Source organism: Neomonachus schauinslandi, chromosome 5 (assembly GCF_002201575.2).
Source record: "Neomonachus schauinslandi chromosome 5, ASM220157v2, whole genome shotgun sequence".
NCBI classification, from domain to species: domain Eukaryota; kingdom Metazoa; phylum Chordata; class Mammalia; order Carnivora; family Phocidae; genus Neomonachus; species Neomonachus schauinslandi.
Window position 1 is genome coordinate 173,366,049 of NC_058407.1, and position 19,092 is coordinate 173,385,140.

Sequence of the window (19,092 nt, forward strand, 5' to 3'; positions counted from 1 at the left end):
AGTTAACCTTCACAATAACCTTGTGGCGGGTATGATTATCCTCTTGTTCATATGAGAGGGAGACACAGAGGGATGGAGCCATGGATCGTGGTCTGATCTTTCTACCTGGGTAGAAACTCCCAGATAAAGGCATGTTGTTCTTTCGACTTCTCATTACTGGTCACAGTTAGTACTCAAGCTTTCAAGTCAAGAGCTTAGTCACAGAACCAGAAGCACAACTATGTCTTGGCCCAAAGCTTCCAAGAGACTCAGCCATGCCACACTCATGAGAGGCTCTCCTTCTGCACACTGGCTGTTTAAACACTGAATATAAGTACTCTGGGCTTCTTAGGAAGATACTGCACACTCAGGACGGGTGAGAATCTAAGCCTGGGCACAAGTTAAGTTGCACTTCCCACTGGTTAAAAGGCCTCTCCAGCGTCAACAGCGGTAAGGCCTGCTGATGGCACTCACCCCCGATGTGAAGGGACGGGAATGGCACTTTGCTTCTGTGTTCTTCCTTTTAGAAGTCCAGAATGCTGGTCTAATCATCAGAAAAACATCCCCAAATCCCAACCTAGTGATGCCCTACAAAGCACCTGACTGGCACTCCTCAAAACTGTTAAGGCCGTCAAAATGTCTGAGAATGTCTGAGAAAGTGGCCTGCTGAGAGGAGCCTGAGGAGACAGATGTGGTGTGGTGTACCCATCCGGGATCCCATCCGGGACAGAGAAAAGACAGTCGTGAAGAACTGAGCGAATCTGAATAAAGCACGGACTTCAGTTAATAACAGACATGTCGGTACTGGTTCATTCACTGTGACAAACGCACCATACAGATGGAAGATGTTCACGAGAGGGGAAACTGACTGTTGGGCTTTTGGAAATTCTCTATCTTCACAATAACTCTGCAAACCATGGATCGTGCTCTGATCTTTCTACCTGGGTTCTGTTCTAAAATAAATCTGAAGAGAAGAAGAGGCCTGTCCGTCAGTGGGTTGATGTGGACCAGGCGGGGAAGGGACAAGCTGGGGCACGTGGAGTGGGACCTGCGCTGGGAGGCCCTGTGTGCTCCGCGGGACAAGGGAACGGAGCTGGGTGTGTGAGCTCACACAGGGAGGCATGCACAACAGGGTCAGGGCGAGTTTCAAGCCACTGCCACTGTTCCTGACACTGGAGCCCGGGACGATGGGGCTGTCCCACTGTCCCAGACGCGGCTCACTGCATCTCTCAGTGTTTGAGGGCCTGCCGTCTGTGGGGTGGAGGGACAGCAAGGGGCCGCGTCCTCCGCAGCTGTACACAGTAGTCGCCAATGGCCTTCATGGTAGGAGGCTAGCGTCCACTCTGGAAGGCGCAAGGACGGAGGGGCCTTGAGCTCTCAGCCCGCATCTGCACTGGCCCTGCCCGAGGCCCCGCAGAGACCCTTCCGGTTCTGAATAGTTTTCCCTTAGTGAGAGCTCCAAAACGACATCAGCCATCCAAAACCTGAGTCCACCCACAGAACCGCATGCCCACCAAGTAATGCGAGAAGGTTAAAAAAAAAAAAACATATATATATATAAAATATATATATTAATTACATACAATTACATATAAATTTTATATACATATATAAGTTATATATGTATATAAAATTTATACATGTATATAAAAGACATCACAAAAATACCTATTCATTAACAAAAACTTGGAAAATAGAGTGTGAGAAAAAATAAAACAAAACAGGCATGGGGCATTCTATTGCTTTTTAAAAACCATTTTCATGAATTTTCAAGTGCTTTGTGTAATTATTTTCAAGTTTTTCGGAGACCACTCCTACCTACATTTCAGCATCCAGCTCACTGAGTCGCTGAAATTAATTTGGTGGGATGATCACCGTTTGCTTCTTGACATCCAAGTGCCCTGAAGTTCTGATTGTAACGTGAACCGAGAAACGAAATTTCAAGGCCCAGACAACAAATCATTTCCACCTCCGTTGGTTCGGCTGCTGGGGCTGAGAGCTAATCCCCGCCCCCAAGCCCCTAGTCTACGTCAGGTGGAGTGGGGACTTGGAGGCAAGCTCAGCTGGTGTCTCTCGGCTCATTCAGAGCTCGTCTGGACATTCAAAGAGAAGCGCAGATAGTAACTAGTTCTGCGAAGGGTAAAGAAGACTCTGGTTACAAACTGCTACAGGACCGAGAGGACTTGACTTCATAGTGGTGCTGCAGCGTCCTGCTTGGTGGGTAGACGGCACACTGGTAGGATGGGCCGTGCTCACAACAGGGGATGACAAGGTCCTCGGGATGGACCAGACGCCATCGAGGCATCACAACTATCTAGAATGAGTGAACTGAAGCACAAGTTTGGAAGAATGCTGTGACTCGACCCTGGGAGAGAAGCCTGAGATCACGGGAGTAACGGCCACAACCCGCAGAACTTCCCTGGCCTGGGAGGGGGGAGGCAGCAGGGGGCTATTCCCTACCAAAGACAAAGCCCCAAGGAGCAGAGGGTTAAAGTATGGTTTGGCGCCCCTCACTTGGGAAGGGCGTTCTCTGTTGCTGACGTCATCAGAGCAACAAGAAAGTGTGCAGGGCCAGAGGGAAAAGGCACAAAGCGTGGCCTTCAAAGTCTAGAACCAAAGCGCTGAGCATTTGGGAAATTAATGAACCTCCCTCCCCCCACTAGGGAATGCGGCCAAAGTAAAGCCAGCAACGGGCTTTGGGACCTTACGCTCTTCATGTCCAAGGGACTGGGGCCTCTGCACTGTAAGACCCCAAAGGTGCTCAAGGCTTGGGTCCACAAGGGGACATGCACTCCTGGTCAGGGTGTGGGCGCTGAACTGGAGAAGCCATCCACTTCAGAGAGGTGGAGAGAAGACAGGCGGGTTGGGAAGAGGGATTGGACAAATCCAGAAGTGTAGGGGAACCGGGCTGTGGGCAGGAGCCATATCATGATTGTGGCTGGTGCGCCCCACACAACGGGTCAGACCTTGGAGAGCTCGAGCCTTGGCTGGCTGGTGGCCGGGCGGAAGCAGGCGGCCCTCTCTGCGTCGAAGCTGCCCCAGCCTCAGGGCAGACGCATCGCAGGGGCCACGCTGCATCTGCACTGAGCGGTCCTACAGGCTAACCCAGGCAGGAATTTACCCAGCGTGTGCGACGCGTTTGGAAAGGGCCCACCAGAGATGAGCACCAGTGAGGGCTGCGGGGGCGACCTCGGGCTCCGGGCCCACCCCCGTGTCTTGCCGGAGGGCTGGGAGCCGAGAGGGTGAGAACCCCCAGCCCTCCACCTCAGCCCCTCTCTGGGCCCACGGCATAGCAAGATAACAAAGATGAGCAAGTATTTGTGACACACTCTGTCTTCCTGCACAAATTTTAAAATGGGAGCGAATGCCATTAATGTGAGGTTCAATATGCAAAAGCCCCAAGAAAAATGAGCTGAGACAGAAAATACTTCCTAACAACTCGGAGGCTATTAGTAGATACCTGTGTGAGCTATGTTTCAAAGACAGCATTAAAATGACTTGACGCATAAAGACCAAAGTCTCTGCAATTTGGGCAAGCAAAATGGCTCAAAGCCCATCAGCTTTTAAGCACGTAATAGCAAAAGTGGGGATGAAGACGTTGAACGTATTGTGCAGAGCCAGTCAGGAACAGCTTTCACTCGGGAGCAAATGAGCTCATGGAGAGTGGGGTGCGAGACAGCTCCCGGGCCCTGGTTGAGAAGGCTCTGGGACCACAGAAGAAAGAGCTGAGCCACACGGCTTAGAGATTATCCCTGTGAAGGACGACGGACCCTTCCTGCCTCCCCAAAGATGCTGGGAGGGGGCTGGGGAGAGGCCCCGGGCCCCAGAGAGTGCTCCCCAAAAGCTAGTCGCAGACCAGCTACTGATAGAAGATGCCCTGCTCAAGAAAGCTGTGGCCAGGACAACGTTCTAGGCCCGGGGAAAGACACAGGCCTGTGGGAAATTGCCACCTGGACCCCAAAAACATCACCTCGGAATCAGCATGCTCCAGCCAGGTTAGCCGATGATCCGCCCAGAACAACGCCCCTCAGTGGGCTTGCAGTTCCCAGGCCCAGCTCCTGGGCTCCCAGTTGTCTTTGGCGCCCTTCCTTCCAGGGAATTCAATCACCAATTCAGAATAAGCAACCTTCCTGCTCGCTCCTGCTGCCTCTGAACCTCACACCAGGACAAAGCTGCCTGCACCCCCTGCCGGGTCCGTCTGCCGCGTTTAAGTTGCTTTCCTGCTGCATTGCTCAGTGACCTTGTATGGCCTCTGTGGATAAGGACTGTGGTCTGGCTCACTCGGTCGCTCAGTGCGTGCGCCCGTGTGCATGTGTACACATGCAGAGAGAGAGAGAGAGAGAGAGAGAGAGAGAGAGGTCTGCTGCTTCTAAAGAAGATTTAAACACCTGAAGTGAAAATATACATAAAACTGCATATAAAATTAAAATAAAAAATAAACAAATCCAAAATCATTAAGGATGAGAAGACAGTGTTGAGCACCTGGGAGGACTTAGGTAGTCCAGCTAAGCACTCAGCTTAGCTCTGGGTTTCCAGGAGACCAAAGGGAAAAGTGACGTGCTGGATGGCAGAGTTTGAAAAGGAAGCTGCTAAGTTGCTCGGGAGAAATAGGCATTGTCTGGGTGGCAGAGACGCCCACTGCATGGTTGTCTCCAGCCAAGACACGGTGAGACATGCAGAAGACCGAGACATGTTCTCCCAACCTCACGTTTCTTCTAGCACGTCTTCAGAAAAGAGCAAGTATGGTATTAATTTATGGAAGACAGTGTTCCTTTCCAAGTTAAGGAGAAATACATTAATTTGGAGTTTGAGGCTCAGGAACCTGGCACCATGATGGTGACCACGTCCCTCAGTGTGTCACCTCTGAACTGCGGAGGGCAGGACCTCAGGAATCCGCCTCAGGGCTGTGGAGCCGAGGACATTCATAGGAGGAAGTTGTAGGGTATTGCTAAATGGAATATTGTTATTTTAGGAATAATTGGCTTAGAAGAAGTTTCCATAAAGGTATTTTAAAATTCGGGGCACCTGGGTGGCTCCGTTGTTAAGCGTCTGCCTTCGGCTCAGGTCATGATCCCAGGGTCCTGGGATCGAGCCCCGCATCGGGCTCCCTGCTCGGTGGGAAGCCTGCTTCTCCCTCTCCCACTCCCCCTGCTTGTGTTCCCTCTCTTGCTGTGTCTCTCTCTGTCAAATAAATAAATAAAATATTTAAAAAAAAGATGTTTTAAAAACCCTAAGAACCATGAATGGGAAGAATGTACTAGATCATGATGAACTTGTTTCAAATCAAGATCCCGTTCATTTATATGAACTTCAGGAACAGGCTGCCTGGGGAAAGAGGCCTGCCGAGTGCTGGTCCTTGCAGGTGGAGGACAGACTGAGAAGGGCCACAGGGGAACCTCCCGGAGGATGGAAACATTTTGTACCTTATTTGAGGTAGGAGCTATGTGGTGTATGTGTATTTGTAAAAACTCACTTAAGATCTTCGTTTCATGATATGCAAATTATATATCAGTAAGCAACAAAAGATCAGTATCATACGTAACAGTAAACCCCTGGTAGACGTTCCACTGAGATCAGGGGATGAACAAAAGACTCGCTACTATGCTGATTATTCTTTTAAATTATCCTGGCTAACCCTGTAACATTAAAAAAAAAAAAAAAAGAAACAATAAGTTTTTATTATTTGGAGAAGATATGATTGTCTACCTCAAAAACTTAAGAGGATCAACTGGAAAATCGTTAGAATAAAAAGAGAATATGGAAAGTGGGTGCATAGGAGACAAACACTTGAACATCAGGACTGTCATGATACTCCAACAATGAGCTAGCTGCAAGATGGAGCAGAGAGAAAATCCTATTCCTGGCAGCAACAGGACAGAATCTTAGCACAACTTTCACACAGAAATGTAGAGCATGTGAGTGTAAGCCTGCAAACTTCCCTACATGATATAAAAAAGCAGCTAACAAAATGGAGAAGCAGGTTATTTTCTAGGTGGAAAGACAGAATCTCCAAGAAGTCAGTTCTCATAAAACTCATCATAGATTTAACATCACTAAAAAGTCAAAGGGACTATTTTTGAAAGCTGACAAAATAATTCCAATTTTTTTCCAGAAGAATAAACAGGTGACAAGAACCAGCAAAATTCTTAAAAGATGAAGGAACTTGCTTTATCAGCTATTAAAACACATTTCAGAGCTAAAACAATTAAAATAGAGACCAGGAAGAAGAACAGATGATGAATCAATGGGTCCAAATAAACCCCAAATAGACTTTTATAGAAACGGGTCCTCTTCATGTATAAAAAAGGAAAAAAAAAATCCATAAATAAGTGGAATATTCAGTGAATTGTGTTGGGAAAATGAGGGTCATTTAAAAAAATAAAAATCATATATCAGAATTTCCATCTAAATTCCAGATGAATTTAAAAGTTAAATGTATGAAAAAGTAAAGCTTTAAAAACAAGAGGAAAACTTACAAGAACTAGTATTTTATGCTTGTGTTGAGCTATCCAACCAAACATACAAATAATGAAAGAAATCACAGAGGAAAAGATCAACAGATTTAACTACGTAAAAATCAAATACTTCTGTATGTCAAAAAGGAACACACAAAAATTAAGAGTAAAAAGCAAACTGAAAGAATACGTGTCACACATGACAGAAAAAATCCTAAGGTTTTGATACAAAAACAGAGGAAAGGAAACTGACAGATCATAGAGAGGAAGCACAGAAAGCCAAGGAACTTGGGAAAATGTGTTCAGCAGGACCAGTAACCAAAGAAATGCAAAGTAAAAATCTTCCGAATGGAGACATAGGAGAGTATCTTTGCAAACTTGGGAGGAGGAAAAATATTCTTACGAGTCTCCTTCTAGATATTTCCATGTGTTGGTGTCCTGCCTTCATTGTGCCCTCAGGGCCTACTTTGCCTGCTGGGTAATTCATCGCTGCTGGAGGAGACCTGGGTCAGTGCCCTGCCCCCCCCAGAAAAGATGACCCGGGACAGCACACCCCCCAGAGCAGGAGACCAGGGAGAGCACTCCTCTCCAGAAGGGGAGACATGGAGACAACATCCCTCCCCAGAGAAGATGACGTGGGACAGCACACCCCCAGAGCAGGAGACCTGGAGACAGCACCCCACCAGAGAAGGCGACCTGGGACACCACCCCCCACCCCCCGCCCAGAGCAGGAGACATGGGATAGTGCCCCCCTAGAGAAGATCTGGGACACCACCACCACTGCTGGGAGGAGATGCTACGAGGAGTTGACTAGAGACAGAGGAGCAGGGACGGGGAGAGAACTATGTGCGCATGGATCCACGAGCCATGCCTTGTTGCGAAAGCGTAACAGGCAAAGCAGTGAGTGGCTGGAGATAAATCTGGAGAGGCAGGTGGCAGGCGGATGATGAATAGCACTATGTGCCACAGTAATCAGCCTAGAATCTATTCTTTAAGCAATGAAATATCTATGGTGGAATCAGGGCTGGCCGTGTGGCTAGAAGACGGGCTAGGGACCAGTCTCCAGGCCGTGTGGAGCCCTACGCACTCTGGGGGAGCTGAAGGAGATCATGGAGGAACTCAGGGCTCGCACCCAGCCCCGCCGCGGGCCCTTCTCTGAGGGGCCTCTGAAGGGTTTCTGGCAGAGGGGGGAGGCTTCACTCGGGCACATGTACATCTCGAGGGCTCCTGCAGATGGCTCGGGGAGGGCAGAGTTTGGGAGGGTAACTGGAAGGACCCGTGTGATGGGGTGGCAGCCAGCAGGGGAAAAGGGGTTGCAGGAATGGAGAAGGGCAATGGGTTGGAGAAACATGTATAAGGTAAACCTTATAATTATTATATTTGTGGGGACAGAGTCAAAACGATGTCTGGGTTTCTAACTTGAGAAGGAGCAATCTCAGGGGAAACATGATGAGTTCTGGCAGTTTGAGTTTGCTGAGCCCATGGGACAGCTGGGTGAGGATGTCTGGGGACATTTGGTTACATGAGTCTGGGGGCCAGGGCCGAGGTCTAGGTCGCAAACATGTTTTAGGGAACGGCAGCACACGGGCTCACTAGCTGGGAGGCACAGATGAGGCGAAGACCGTGGCTGAGCAAGCCAAGTGAGGAATGCTGGCATGTTAGGGGAGGAGAGGAATGAAGTCTCCAGACGAGTCACAGGGAATGGCTCGAGGGATGGAAGAAGAAGGGCAGGATCCAAGAGGGAAGCAGGAGTCAAGCCAAGGGAACATGGTGCTCTGGGTGGTGGGAGATCAAGAGCACGGGCTGCACAGCCGTTCTGGAGGACCATGGCCACTCACTTGCACTTGGCCTTCAGGTCGGGGAGGCTCTGGCCTCCGCGGAGAAGAGCGGACGGCATGGCTAAGAGATGAGGAGGAGGAGGTGATTCTCTGGTGAGGCGGAAAGAGCCAGGAGGGAAGGAGAGCTGGAAGGCAGAGGGTGGCCGGGTATTAAGTCCTGGCAGACGTGGGACAGTGGGGCTGGCTTTCAACTCACAAGGGAATGTGGTGATTCCTTTCCCTCTCTGTGCTTCAAGTAAGCTCTAGATTTTTATTAGTGAGCATGCCTAACTTTAATAATAAAAATTACAAAGTTATCTTACGTTTTAATTCAAGTATTTTAAGGTGTGATGGCAAAACCACACCCGCATCTATTAAAAAAATGAAGAGAAACGAAGCCCGGAGTTTTGTGTAAGGGTGTTTATTACCTGTGACTGCTTCCCGGGGGACACGCGCTACGGTGTAAAAAAAATTCATAGGAAAAGAGACAATCTTTCCAGCTGATGAAAGATCTCAACTATTCTATTTTAGCAGTGGAATTAATGCCTTAGTGCAGCTCAGGGAGCGCAGGCAAAGGGCTCAATTTGAGGATTAGATTAAGGACTGCCTCTCCCAACAATCAGGGTTATCGCTAAAGCTCGTTCAATGAGTGCATGTGTTTCTAATACTATAAGAGGCCAACTCACTCAGCTGAAAGGATACATTTTTTAAAAGGTAAAACCATGGCTCTCATCCAAATACAAAATGAACACGTGCTAAAGATTTTAGGTAGTTCATTAATTCATGAAGGAACCAGTAAGGTGCTCCAACGGTACCAAAAGGGAATTTGCAGCGCGCACTCTAAATGAATTTACAGATAGATGCAAACCTGGTTTGTATCTACAGAGTGATAACTGGTTACTGCAAGAACCACTCATAACCCAGACACGATTTATTTGCGTTTCTATGGAGGAGAATTATTTGCATTACTCTTCAGTTCTGTACGATCCACGGAGTTGTGGAACAGCTTGAAAGCAATGAAAAGTGCGGGTCTCTACAGAGGCAGATAGCCCCAAAGGCTGCCGGATGAGATGCCGGGTAACGTGGGTTTGATCTGTCTCTGAGTCCACTTCAAAGCCTCTCTCGGTTTCTTCTCCTGCCTTGTTATCATAATCATCTCAAAGAAAGATTATTCTTGATCCAACTCAACGAGCACTTAAGAGACTGGGCCAAATGCTCTAGCTGTTCACCAGAATTCTCGATCAGTTCACCGCATCCTTGCTATCAGGCCGCAACAATCCCTGTGCTCTCTTAACCCAGGACCCCCAGGCTCCCCTCGCCTGCAGACCCTGTGTGCTCTCAGCAGCTCCCCCGGCAGTTACCTTGAACCAGACCTTTGGACGCTGCTGCCCTCTTTGAGCCTCAGCTAAGAGAACTCTCACGCTCCACAGAGGGGCAGTCCTCAGGGTGCCTGCGAGGCCCAGCGTGCTCTCCGGAGAGGGTTTCGCCTCCAGGCACGTGCACGGACAAAGGCTCAGTGGGGGCTGCAGAGTTCTGTGTCATAAAAGCTCTGGAGAGGCCCTCTGGTAGCGGCTGGCTTGTGGTGAGGGCAGGTGCCGCACAGGGCCTGCCCCCGCCACGGAGCCACGCCAGGTTGGCCCCTGCAGGGGCCACGGTTTCCAGGAGGACGGCGTCCCGATCAGCCTGCCAGGAGCAGCTGGTTGCGGAGTGTGTCCCAAGGAGCCGATGGATGGACTGCTGCATGGAGTTAGTTAGACTCGTCCACTTGCACAGTGTGGAGCATAGGCCAAATACAATTTCCATTTTAGTGTACTGCTGCTAAGCTGTTCTTTGCCACCATAATTAGCCAGGATATTCAGCTGTTTCTTAAGAGCACCGCTTCCTAATAAAAATAAAACCAGATCCTTGGCCCAGGGGACAGAGCTGGGCTTCCTGTTCGCTGTGGCAGGAAGTTGGGCAACTATGCAACTGGCAATACCGTGAACTGTTTCGGCAAAGCCCACAGACGTATTTTGCTCAGTAGAAATTGGAATCAGCCCAGAGATAACCATCTTATCTGCTCTAGGTTCTTCGTGTCATAATACTTCAAGCAATAATAGTAATAGTGTAGAATACTCTAGATTCTTCGACATCACAGCCTCTGAAGGAGAAACAAATGGGAGTCGGAGCCAGCTCCAGAAAGGTCCAGTTGGGAGAATCAGATGCTAATGAGGGACTAATGATGCTCTCAGACCCTTTTGCCATGACATGAAGCGACTGAACGCCCACAGAGAGGACCCGTGTGTGCCAGGCTCTCTACTGGTTGTCACAGGTACAAAGAGAATTGGGCCCGGGCCACCCCTATGGGGTTCACGGTCTCGCTGGAAGACACACTTGTAGACCAGTAACTATTACACACGGTACCAAATACTCAAGGGGAAATACAGATAATGGTATCAGGACCCCGAGGAGGGAAGGAGGAAGGCTGCCTGGGCACAGTGGCGGTGGGGGTCAAGGACAGGTATGGAGGAAAGCCATATTTGAGTTGGGACACCAAGAGTGAGGGAGAATTTCCCCAGGCAGACCCTCCCACCACAGCCGGCAATGTCCCGGCCCAGCCCCGTCGTCTCCGTAGCAGCCAGCTGCTCTCGCCGTGCCTCGAGGCTCACACTTTGGGGCCGTTGCTGATGCTGCTCCGTCCTCTGCCTGGCCCGGGTCTTGGGGCCTGTCCCCTTTGGAGGCTCTCTGCTTCATGTCCCGGCCGGTCCCCCTCGTACCAGGCTCCCACAGCACCAGCATGAACCTGGGCCGGAGCTCATTATGTGGCAGGATGTGGTGATGAGCGTGCCCTTCTCCTTGCAGTTAATGAGTGGAGACTGATCACCGCAGCCCTGCATCCCAGCGCCCGGCAGAGCGCCTGGGCTGAAGCAGATGACCGGTCAGGACTTAGTGTTGGGTGAGCGGACGCATGGGTGGAATGAGGGATTGCACAGGAAGCCTGTTTCCTGCTCGGGCAAGATGTCTGATTGGAAGAACCAATCACCCACGCAATCTGTTAGAAAACAGCAGGAATGGCGTTTTGCAACAAAGTCTTATTTTGGTAACCTGAGAATGGTGGAGCACTTGTCTTTTGGGAGAGGGTCTAGGGCCGTAGCCCGAGTCCATCACAAAGGGACTCTACCAGAGAGATTTGTTTCAGTTCACTTGCCAAGTGCCCACCAGGTGCCAGGGGCCGAGGATACAGAGATGAACGAACCCGGTCCTGGTCTCAAGGATGTGGACGCCCAGCGGGGGCCGTGTCTGTCTGAATCCTGAGGGCAAGAGTTCTGCTCCTGTGTCGCTGTTTCCATACAGACTGGCGTCAAGCCCTACGGTTCTTACAGGCCGCATGACCACGACGTCCTCAGGAAACCCTTATCTTCTCAGAAAGGTTATTTTAATAAATAATGCCAATGCCTTCTCCCTTTGACCAGAGCTGTTGAGCTGAAGCTACGATGGATGGTGGCACGCAGACCAGTTTCCATTCACTCCCCTACCCCCCAATTTGAGGAAAGAGACTGGATGGGCCGTCAGAGGAGTCCACGGGAGAGGGGAACCAGGGCCCGGACTTCGGGCGCCTGGTTTTCAGATGGGGCTCAAAACCAAAGCCGTCATAGCCAAGGATGTAAATTTAGAAACCCTGGGGAAGGGACTAACATCTTGCTCCTGGGACCTCTCTCAGCGGACTGCTTTGGGAACCGCCCCACTCAAGTGAAGGCAGGTTTGCAGAGTGGGTCCCTTTCATCTCCACACAGACGGGAACCAAAGTGAACCATCGTGGGTCGGCATTCACCTCAGGGCCGCTGCCAAGTGCCGAGAGGAGACTCTGCCCCACGGAACATCTCATTAAGAGCGCAGGCTGTGGAGGCAGAGGGCCCCGGGGGGAACCCGCCGCCCCCTCCCACCAGCTGTGTGACCTCGGCCCGAGGCTTACTCTGTGCATCGGCTGCCTCCGCTGGAAAATGAGTGGCACATAGGGCCTGCTGTGGTGCGAGCATGTGATGATCGAAGGGAGGGTCGCTCGTACGAGACGAGGGGGACGTATGAAAGATAATTAGGAGAGACTCGGAGAGTGAAGTCACTAATTATGGGACGAGCGGACGGTCGGCATGAGCGTGGGCAGAGCTGTGGGATGCCCGCGCCTGCGGAAGTGAGCAGGGCCCACGAGCCACGTGCACTTCTGCCTGCGTGACTCGGGTTTCAGCGGCGGGACCCCGAGAGAGCTCCATTCCTAGCTGTCCTGAACAGGGACCTGTTTATAATGACAATGGCACGAGGAGACGAGCCGTGGGCCCATGACGTGGCCTGTCACGAGATCCCAGCTCCCTGTGGTCTGGCTCCCTCGCCCATGGGGGAGGCCCGGGGAGAGTGCAGGATCATGGCGAGAGGGATAATATAATAAGGGAGGGTGGCGGGGCAGGTGACAGCACTCAGGCACCAAGGACGGCGGGTTTCATTCCAAGGCCTGTGGGGTGTATCCAGGGAGGACACGTCCTTCATATTTTAAGAAGATGAGTGTTGGGGCGCCTGGGTGGCTCGGTCGTTAAGCGTCTGCCTTCGGCTCAGGTCATGGTCCCAGGGTCCTGGGATCGAGCCCCACGTCGGGCTCCCTGCTCGGCGGGAAGCCCGCTTCTCCCTCTCCCACCCCCCCTGCTCGTGTTCCCTCTCTCGCTCTCTCTCTGTCAAATAAATGAATAAAATCTTTAAAAAAAAAAAAAAAAGGTGGGCGCCTGGGTGGCTCAGTCGTTGAGCGCCTGCCTTCGGCTCAGGTCATGATCCCAGGGTCCTGGGATCGAGCCCCGCATCGGGCTCCCTGCTCGGCGGGAAGCCCGCTTCTCCCTCTCCCACTCCCCCTGCTTGTGTTCCCTCTCTCACTGTGTCTCTCTCTGTCAAATAAATAAAATCTTAAAAAAAAAAAAAAAAAAAGATGAGTGTTTCTGCTTGTGTCAGATGCTTTGGAAGAGAAGAAGAGTAGAAGCAGGGGGACCAGTTGGAGGCTGTCCTGGTGAGAGCTGGAGAGGGGAGCAGGGTCCAGCACGTCCTAGGATTCACACCGGCAGGGTGGCTGAGCTGCGGATGTGGGCGTGGGGCCAGGCGAGGGAGGGAGGAGCGCCTGTTCTTGGCCTTCCAGCTGGAGCAACATAGGCCTCACCAAGGGTGCCGTGGGGCTGGAACCGAGATTTGAATGCCCACACTAACGCGGTGAGGATCGTCAGGGTTAAAAGAACTTGAAATCACAGTTTGAAGAATTCACATGGAAGTGTGCGTGAGACCACAAGACAGAGATGGGGAGGTCCAGGGAAGGATGCTGGAGACCAAGATCTCTCTTCAGGGAAAAGATGGCCCTTTAAATCACAGGGATGCACATGACTTCCTGAGAAGAGACTGCAGGGGCAGAGAGGAGAGATGCTGGGGAGCCCGTCCATGGCCCGCGGAGAGGAGGGAAGGAGGACCAATGGGGCCGGAGCAAAGCCAGAAAATGCTGACGGAGGCCAAGAGGGGGAGGAAGGGACGGCCCCGGGAATACTTAGCCCGTGTCTGCGCCAGAGGAAACGTGTGAAGACGCTAACTAGTATTGTCCTTGGCTCCCAACCAGCCCAGGTGCAGCATTGTTCCCCAAGCCCGAGTTGGCCCTGGGGACGGTGCTGAACGGGAGTGTGCACAGCCTCCCTTTGGGGCCTCGGCCTCCAGATCTGGGCTCTCACGGGAAGACCCCAGGCTTCCATCTCGTCCCTCAAAGGCTCCCATGTCACCTTCTATCTTTCCTGAAGCCAGAGCTGGGGTTTTCATTGGAACTCCGTAAAGCATCAGTAGCATCTTCCTGGTCATTTGGGGTCTGAGCCAGAAGTAAGGGTTGAGGATGCTACGTGTGCAGAGAGCAATCTGATTATTGTCCCAGGTGACGACTTGGCTTCATTACTTACTGTTCTCAGACAGCTCCACGATGTAATAAAGCACCGGGCTGTTTCCATCAAAGGGCCGAACCCAAGACAGCATTACGGCGTGGCTGTGGGAAGAGTTCAGGCTGGCCAGCAGGTTCTGAGGTGAGTGAGGCAGTTCACTTGGGCACAAAGGAACAAAAAGAGAAGAGAGCGCACATCAGACTTGACGGTTGGCCTGGTCCTTACACTGCACAGGCCTGGCGGGCAATGTTTGGAAAATGGAGAATATAAAATATGCCCCAAACACAAATACTGACTGCCCCCCCCCCCCCCCCCAGCAACCCTTCCCCGTTCACAACGTTGTTTTTTCTATCACAGAAATTTGATCTGATCCTTCTGGTGGAGATTACGCAGCTGATGACTCCGTACCTTCAGTCGGGTGGGGAGGGTCAATTCCTACACAGTATGTTATTTAATTGAGAAAACTCGGTCAACAATTAGTTCTTACAACCCGAAGCTGTTAATGGAAATGCAGGAAGCCACGTAAACAGGAAAAGGCCTGGGAAATAAGACTGAATACGAAAGTTTGGAACGCTAGCATGTGGGATCACCAGCCGAAGTGCCGGCCTGTATTCCTGGACAGCGAGGCTGGCCCCTTACGGACAGCACAGGGCTGTGCTGTCATTCCGTCTTCTGCTGGGTAACAAACAGGGTTTGGGGGAAGGACTCAGGGGAACGTGGAGAAAACTAACTAAAACGCCCTGGAAAGAGTGAATAACACATCAGCAGGGCTATAGAATGGAAACACAATGAAAGCAAACAATTACTGAAAAGTGTTTCCTGGGATTTACTGGTGACAAAGCTTCAAAATCCAGCTGCATGGTTTCTACCAGCAAGGGTCTGCCACCATATAATCCTAAGGGGCCCCAGGCTGGGGCTTGACTTTCCATCTCACGGATCCAGGAGCGGCACCCTGTTCTGTGGCCACCGTTGGGAACAGCTTCTAGAAAGGTCTGCAGCAGGTGCTGGGGGAGGGGTGCCGTGTGGACCCGAGTCACCCACTCGCTAGTTTTTGGTCTCTCGTAGACATCAATTACTGCTGGCCCACATAGGTCAGCACAAAGCGCCATAATTATGCTTGATATTTTTAATTTTAAAAACGTACTCATTACACTGAAATTTATTAAGCCGTTACATGCTTGCAGCTACCTAAGAAACACAGCTCTAACCCAGGCACACGATTAATAAACAAACTAGTATTTCCAGTGTAGACTGAAACTTTAAATTAGTACAATAAAGAATCAACTTGAGCCTGAAATGTTGGCTTGTTTTCTCTTTAATTGTGAGTTAGGTTTTAAATCAGAGAGGGAGCTGTTTCTCTTTGAGTTCTCCAGTAACTGATTCTCCCTTAAATTCCCAGTGAAGACCAATCTGAAGGGAATGCCAGTATAAAATACCTATTCTTCTCCCACACCCCATTTCCTATTGAAATTGGTTTGTTCTGAAACCTAAACCAAAGTTGTTGAAGGAGTCCCACCTGAAAACAAACTGAGATAAACTTGGATAAATATGTCCAAATAAGACTGTGGTATCATAAAGAGCTGGTCTGGTCTTTGTCCCAGGTTCCTGAGGTAGAACTCTAAGCCCTTGGAAGTTCCTGAGGGACTGTCTTAGCTGTTGGTGGGGGGCCCGTCGGCCCACACCTGAGTTTATGCCAACAACGGCACTCATGGCGGCCCCTGCAGAGTTCTAGGAGGGGACCCGCCATGTTGGAAAGACCAACCATGTGGTTAGAGGGTTGGGTCTTTGAGCCAGTGAAATCAGCCAGACCTTCTGATCTCCTGGAAGAGGAGGGGTGGGAGCTGGGGACCAAGCTCAGTCACGTGGCCAATGATGACACCCCAGTAAAAACTTTGGACACCAAGCTCAGTTGAGCTTCCTGGTCAGTCGTCAGACATCTGTGTGCTGGGAGGATGATCTCTCCCAAAGACGTGGAAGCTTTGTGTTGGGGACCCTCCCAGACCTTGCCCTTGCCTCTCATATGTCCGGACCTGATTGTATCCTTTATAATAAGACTGAAATCCTAAGTATGGCACTTAACTGAGTTCTGTGAGTTGTTCTAGGCAATCATCCACCCTGTTGGGGTCGTGGGAAGCCCCAAATGCTAGTGAGTTGGTCTGAGTCACGGGTGGCCTGGGGGCCGTGGAGCTGCGGCTGGTGTCTGAAGTGAGGAACGGTGCCCTTCACCTGTGGGGTGCATGCTGACTCCAGGGGGTCAGAACTGCACTGTAAAGACTTTCCCTAAAGTACAAGGTTTTCTGACATGACAAACACTAACTGGGAAGGCTGACAAGGCTGGTTTGTGTTCTAGGCTGTTGTTCATTCAGGACACTGCCACACACGGGCCTGAGGGCCACCCCCCCTTACTTCCAAGTTGGGAGGAGAGATGTGCATGCAGCCCCAAGACTTGGAAGCAGATGTAGCAACCGCGAGAGCCTGGAAGGACGGGGGTGGTGGAAATGAGGTGCTGAGAGGTCCGAAGAGGATCTTACAGTGGGCAGGAGGCAAGTCCAATGACACGTTTCAGAGGAGCGATCTGTGGGGGGTTGACCCTGGTTGTGAATCATTCTTCCCACCAAAACCAGGGTATTGGTTTGCTCATCCTTCTCTCAGTCAGTGGTTATACTCCCATGCCCACCCTCACACACATCTAAGTAGTCGCTACGTCTGACCTACTGTCCCTGAGAAATTCCCGTAACACCAACCCCTCATTGCCACAGACCAGCCTCAGCCCAGCCAACACAAGCTCTCCCAAGAGCCATGACACGCAATCCTCCCGAAGGTCCTGCTTGCTGCCACAGTAGAGGGTCACTCCATGAGCTAGCCCCTGCATCTGCTGAGATGCCCTCCCACACTCTCAGCCCCCAGCCCACACTGGGTGCCCTCCTGAGAGCATCAAACTTTCAGCATCTCCCTGAGTAGAGCCATTCTGTGACCTGTGTGTAGGCACACGTGATGTCCCATTGACTGGAGGGTCGGGCCAATCAGAAAATCGGCCTCCAAGGCGTGGCCTCCCTCTCACCTTTGACTAATTCTTGAGCAGAACCGATCACTTCTACCTCTTGATTCCCATTGCAATTTACAGATTTTTCAGTTCACCAAACATCTTGAAGCCCTACAGGAGCAAGAACCCCAGTGCATTGTTTGATTATGGATCTGCCTCCCTTCTCTAGGGTAGGAAATTTCTTTTCTCCCTTCTTTGCCTCTTTCCCTGGACACTGAGGGGGAGGCTGACACTGTCCTGCTCTCCCAGAGCTGACCAACTAAGGAGGGGCACAAGGTCTGCATCTAGACTGGGACAAGGTGAGGCACTTCAGATCAGGAGCCACAGGATGGTTCTGAAAAGAATGTTGGGTGGGAATGCAGGGCGGGGCTGCATCAAGGGTCACCTTGTGGAGATGGTGGGGCCACATGGCTGGAGGCATGTGGGTGAGTGGAAAGGGAGAGGAGGCTCCCTTAGGCAGGAGGGATAAGGAAGGGATAAGTCTTACCCTGCTGACGGCAAGGGTAAGACTGGGGGGTGCCTTGGGGGCAGTGGTGGGAATGTAGGGTTTGCACTGGGTCACAGAGGAAGGCAAGTGAGTGACACGTGTGTTCAAACTTTCCAGGCTAGCTGTGTGACATTGACTTTCCAGGGCTGGAACTGGGACCCCAAGGGCAGCTCACTGGAAGTGTCCCAGGGACTGGACAAAAGATCATATGACATCTCTATAATGGTCAGGAGAGAGGACAGACGCTGAGACAAAAGAGGGTTAGAGGTTAAGGAGCCAGGCATCCGGGCTCTGAGAGGAGATGGTGGGGGGCGCACAGCTTGCTGGGGACAAGCCTTGCAGAGTGGCCATTCTGGACCTTGAGTTTGGATGAACTGGACCCAAGGCTGTAGAGGAACAGGCTCCTATTGGACAACAGGAGTGTTCAACCTGTGGCCCCAGAGAAACCACTGTGTCTCTGCACACCTTGTCTTGTGGCCTTGCGTGGGACATGCCGGATCCACTTCTAAATCTTGAAAGTACATCTTTCCCACAGCTGGGAAAATATGGGGTTCTTCCACTCAATTTCAGATCATGTTTCTCTCAGCCTAAAATGAGAGCTAAGAGATGACCAATCTACAGGTGACCAGAGAGCTTTTTTTCTGGGGAGTGGAGTGTTTTGTAGATTGTGGGTCAGTCATAGCCACTTCTGGAGTGAGAGGAAACTACTTGAGCACCTGCCCTTTGTCCCTGCCTGCCCCTCAGAGCTTGCTGATTCTCACTCAGCATGTGATTCTAGTAAGAGTGGTTTCTGACTTCCCTCCTCTTTGCTGATCAAAAGCCACTAACGAGAAGGCCCTAGCGCCCACAAGAAGGGGGCACCCTGAACGGCAAAATAGTAGCCAGGGGCCTGAGATGGAGGGGAGATTGAAGAGACTCTGGAACTGTGAAGACAAAGCAGCCTTGAGACTTGAGACATTTAATGTAGGAACAGGGAGCTACAAGCCCAGTGGTGCCCAAGGACATGACATGATGCCTCCAGAAATCATGAGCCGCCATCCACCGCTGCGCCCCCAGAGTCCTCTTCATGGGTTCACGGTCATGCCCAAGATGGTGGCCCAGTGAGCAATGTGACGTTTTACACATACCACAGGACTCAAGAGTTGGAAGGAAATTTAGATTTTTCCTAGTTCCAGCCTCTGTCCTGTAGGAAAATCCCCTTTATCCCTTGTGTTCAATCCTACCTGTTTGTCAATGCAAAGAACTTTTTAATATGCCTTGGAAATGTAAACTGTTTCTTTAAATGATAAGTTTTGGTTATCAGGAAAATTAAGCTTTGCGCAATACTTGACTGACCCCTCAATAACCGATAAATGAGGCTTTAATATATTCGGAATCCATTTCAGAGAAT

At 50.9% G+C, this 19,092-nt stretch overlaps 1 protein-coding gene across 1 annotated transcript in view; it reads right to left on the reverse strand.

The window, feature by feature from the left end:
• Positions 1-19,092, reverse strand: part of SDK1 (sidekick cell adhesion molecule 1) — a 522,185-nt gene that overhangs the window by 193,354 nt on the left and 309,739 nt on the right. Inside the window, exon 14 of the mRNA XM_044915291.1 lies at positions 14,194-14,330. Coding sequence (XP_044771226.1) covers positions 14,194-14,330 — 137 coding nt within the window. The remainder of the gene's footprint in view (positions 1-14,193; positions 14,331-19,092) is intronic.